The sequence below is a fragment of the Ciconia boyciana genome, chromosome 9 (genome assembly GCF_034638445.1).
Source record: "Ciconia boyciana chromosome 9, ASM3463844v1, whole genome shotgun sequence".
In the NCBI taxonomy this organism is placed as follows: domain Eukaryota; kingdom Metazoa; phylum Chordata; class Aves; order Ciconiiformes; family Ciconiidae; genus Ciconia; species Ciconia boyciana.
In genome coordinates this window covers 39,201-43,480 of record NC_132942.1, presented here as the reverse complement: position 1 = coordinate 43,480, position 4,280 = coordinate 39,201, and the positions used below count along the sequence as shown (strand labels likewise).

At 54.2% G+C, this 4,280-nt stretch overlaps 1 protein-coding gene across 1 annotated transcript; it reads left to right on the top strand.

Moving 5' to 3' along the window:
• Window positions 1–382: 382 nt before the first annotated feature.
• EGR1 (early growth response 1) lies at window positions 383–3,422 on the top strand. The gene is made up of 2 exons (XM_072873209.1): window positions 383–826; window positions 1,140–3,422. The coding sequence occupies exons 1-2, from the start codon at window positions 592–594 to the stop codon at window positions 2,435–2,437; spliced, it is 1,533 nt and encodes a 510-aa protein (XP_072729310.1). The 5' UTR covers window positions 383–591; the 3' UTR covers window positions 2,438–3,422.
• The last annotated feature ends 858 nt before the right edge of the window (window positions 3,423–4,280 follow it).

Here is a 4,280-nt window from a genome sequence, read left to right as displayed (position 1 = left end):
AAATAAGGAGCGGGAAGCCTCCGCCGGAACCGAGACTTATAAGGGTGTTTCCTAATATGGAAAGTGCGGCGGGGGCTTCCGGCGGGCTGGCCGGGGCGGGCGGGGGCCGGGGACCCCGCGCCCCGCGGCCGACGGCGCTGCGGCAGCGCTGCGGCGGCGCTGCCCATGGCAGGGGACAGGCCCACAACGGGCGCGGGGCTCCGAGCCCGGGGCGGGCGGGCCCCCCACGGCCCGGCTTTCCCCGGTGCCAGGCGCTGACGCCAGGCGGGGTCCTCCGGCCCGCATCCATATAAGGGCTTCCTGCTTTCCATATATGGCCATGTACGTCAGGGCCGGGGCGGGCTGCGGCCGGTGGGACCCGATATATAGAGGCGGCCCCGGGGCGGGCGGGGAGCCGAGCGCTTCCAGCGGGCAGAGCCGGGGGGAGCCCCGGGCGGGCGGGCGGGCAGGCGAGCACTCTCAGCGGGCAGCGCCGGGGCGACGGCGGCGCAGGGCACGCAGCAGGCGACGGCCGCCTCGCCGCAGCCGGCCCGTCCGCCGGGCCCGCGGCGGCGGCGCCACCACCCGTCCGAGCCCGAGCCCGGCGCCCTCATGGCCGCGGCTAAGGCAGAGATGCAGCTTCTGCCCCCGCTGCAGATCTCCGACCCCTTCGGCGCCTTCCCGCACTCGCCCCCCGCCATGGACACTCACTACCCCAAGCTGGAGGAGATGATGCTGCTCAGCGGCGGGGGCCCGCAGTTCCTCGCCCCCCCCGGGGCGCCCGAGAGCGCGGGCTTCGGCGCCGCCGGGGAGCCCGGGGAGCAGCACTTCGAGCACCTGGCGGCAGGTAAGCGCGCCGGCCTCGCCCGGGCGGGCGGGGAGTCCCGGTCCGCTGCAGGCGCGGCGGCGCCTGCGGGGGCTCCGCGCTGCAGCGGCGCCCCGGTCCCGGCGGCTGTGCGGGGGGATTCTCCCGCGTGCGTCAGCGGCTCCGGGCTAGCTGCTGCTGCTGGAGACCTGCCAGCGGCGCTGCAATATGTTACGCTCAATTATTAATTAACCAGAAGCAAGGATCTGGGGCTGCGCTGCGTGTGGATGGCTCGCGAAGCACTGCCAGCAGCTGCAGCGGCTGCTGGAAGTAATCGCTATTCCTCTCTTTTCAGACACTTTTCCCGAGATCTCCCTGAACAACGAGAAAACCCTGCCAGAAACCAGCTATCCCAACCAAACCACGCGACTGCCGCCGATAACCTACACGGGGCGCTTCTCCCTAGAGCCGGCCCCCAACAGTAGCAACACCTTATGGCCAGAGCCTCTCTTCAGCCTGGTCAGTGGGCTGGTGGGCATGGCTAATGCACCTGCCACCTCTACGCCTTCTTCATCATCACCATCCTCCTCCTCGCAGAGCCCCCCTCTGAGCTGCTCTGTCCAAGCCAGCGAGAACAGTCCAATTTATTCAGCTGCACCAACTTTCCCCAATTCCAGCTCTGACATTTTCCCTGAACCGCAGACCCAGTCCTTTCCCAACCCTTCTGGAGCCCCCATCCAGTATCCACCTCCAGCTTATCCAACTGCTAAGACCAACTTTCAGGTCCCAATGATCCCGGATTACCTGTTCCCTCAGCAACAGGGTGAGCTCAGTCTTGTTCCGGCTGATCAGAAGCCCTTCCCAGCCCTTGAGACCAGAGCACAGCAGCCTTCCCTCACACCGCTGTCCACTATTAAGGCATTTGCTACTCAGACTGGCTCCCAAGAGTTGAAGACCCTCAACACTAACTATCAGTCCCAGCTGATCAAGCCCAGCAGGATGAGGAAATACCCAAACCGTCCCAGCAAGACCCCTCCTCACGAGCGACCCTATGCCTGCCCAGTGGAGTCTTGTGACCGGAGGTTTTCGCGGTCCGATGAGCTAACGCGGCACATCCGCATCCACACGGGACAGAAACCTTTCCAGTGCCGCATTTGCATGCGGAACTTCAGCAGGAGCGACCACTTGACTACGCACATCCGCACACACACAGGAGAGAAGCCATTTGCCTGTGATATTTGTGGCAGAAAGTTTGCCAGAAGTGATGAGAGGAAGAGACACACTAAAATCCACCTTAGGCAGAAGGACAAGAAAGTGGAAAAGGCAGCTCCCGTCTCAACTGCTTCCCCAGTTCCTGCCTACTCATCCTCTGTGACTACATCCTACCCTTCCTCCATCGCCACCACTTACCCCTCGCCAGTGCGCACAGTGTATTCCTCCCCTGCTCCCTCTTCCTTCCCCTCCCCTGCACACACCACGTTCCCATCTCCTTCTATAGCAACCACTTACCCCTCTGGCACTGCCACTTTTCAGACGCAAGTGGCCACCTCCTTCTCATCTCCAGGGGTCACCAACAATTTCAGCTCACAGGTGACCTCAGCACTTTCAGACATGACGTCAGCCTTTTCTCCAAGGACAATTGAGATTTGCTGAGATTACCTTCTGGAACAGGAGAATTCACCTTTTCCATTGGTACTATCAGACATGGAGTCTCCAATTACTCCCCCAACACCATATGTTGCAAAGCTATTTAACTTTTCTTTAAACTTCAGCTGCCTGGAACAACTGCCGTTTAAGTTTTCCACCTCTGTTGAATGACTTAATTTGCATGGACTGTGGATATAAGTTCAGTATAATTTTCCCCGTCAACAATAGTCTTTTATTAGGAAGAAAGGACTTTTGATTAAGTATGTAGCTGATGTAAATTGTACATGTGCCATGGTTTTGCTTTCCTTTAGGTACTATTGATGTGAAAAATCTTTGCTTATCCATATTGTATTATTTGGAGTTTGCAGGGCCATATTTTGTAAATGTTAATTCTATTTCAGTGACAATGCTGTAATGAGTTTCAAACTTCTTTGGGAACAGCACTTACTGTATTTGAGCATGTTAGAGTGATGCTATGTAAATATCACCTGATGAGACACTCACATGTGGCAGAAGTTTTGTTTTTAAAGTTACAAGTCTTGGTGCCTTTTTGTGAAGCCTTGCTGATGTCATGCATTTGTGTGAATGGATGCTTTGCATCTTGCCTTAAAGTGAAAGGGTTGTTACTCAAAGAATGTAAGGGAGAGCAGGGAACGGGTGGGGAGGGGAGCACGAGAAAGCCCTGGGGGATGGAATGTAAGCAAAAAACCCCCCCCACACCTCTCAAAGTCTATTTTTGTTACAAAAATGTAAATTTATATATATATATATATATTCAGGAGTTGGAATGTTGTAGTTACCTACTGAGTAGGCAGCAATTTTTGTATGTTATGAACATGCGGTTCATTATTTTGTGGTTTATTTTTACTTTGTAATTGTGTTTGTTAAAATGAAAGTGACTGTTTGGCTTCTAAACACATCGAATGCGCTTTCCTGCCAATGGGATATTTGGTGTACAATACCCTTCAGAAAAAAAATAAATAAAATATCAAATTGTGTGGACTTCCACTTTTTCCTTTAAGTTGCTACACAGGAAGACTGTGCTGCAGCAACCCTGCCTCCTTGAGTGGCTAGGAAGTAACAAGTGCTGCTTGTCTCCTGGAGAAATACCCGCTTAAACAAAGGAGGACTTATATCAATCACTCCTAAGTCCAGTTGCTCACAAAGGCATGGATGGAACACACACGTCCTTGCATTAGGTGCATCACCTGCTCTTTTGAAGTAGCCGCCATTCCTGTTTTCTGGTTTCTCCAGAAGCATGTGAGCTAATCTTAGGGAGAAAAACAATTCTCCCAGTGCTGAAAATGAGGTTTGAAAATTAGAATCTCAACTGTGTGTTCATAGGTAGTCAGAAATCTTACTGGATGACAAGATAATAGAGCAGTTTCTAGGCCGGAAATACAAGAAGCTCAGTCCAAATGGCTGGTTGACAGAAGGTAGCCCTGCTCAGCTGAGGGCTGTCACAAGTTCCTCCTTGACACAACAAAGGGCATATAAGTGCATGGGGCTGATAGCCTTTAGTATGGATGTTTCAGCATTTATAGGAGGAAAGCACTTCCTTACATGGTGGCTTGAAATACATCTCAGGGGGTATGTGAACTCTGCAGAGAGAATTCAGAGTAGTTTGCATCCATGAGAACTGGTGGTGCAGGCACAGAGGAGGGTTCTGGTGTCAGTCCTTTCAGGTGGGCCCTCTACAAATCACCAATGTTTAGGGTTGTGAGGAGCTGCGATGCAGATATAGGCCTTGACGAATGCACCTGGCACAGTGTAAACTGGCAAGCAGTCTCTGTCGGACACAGCACGCCCTACTGCTTGCCAAAATTGACCCCACTGGCTTAGGAAGGGC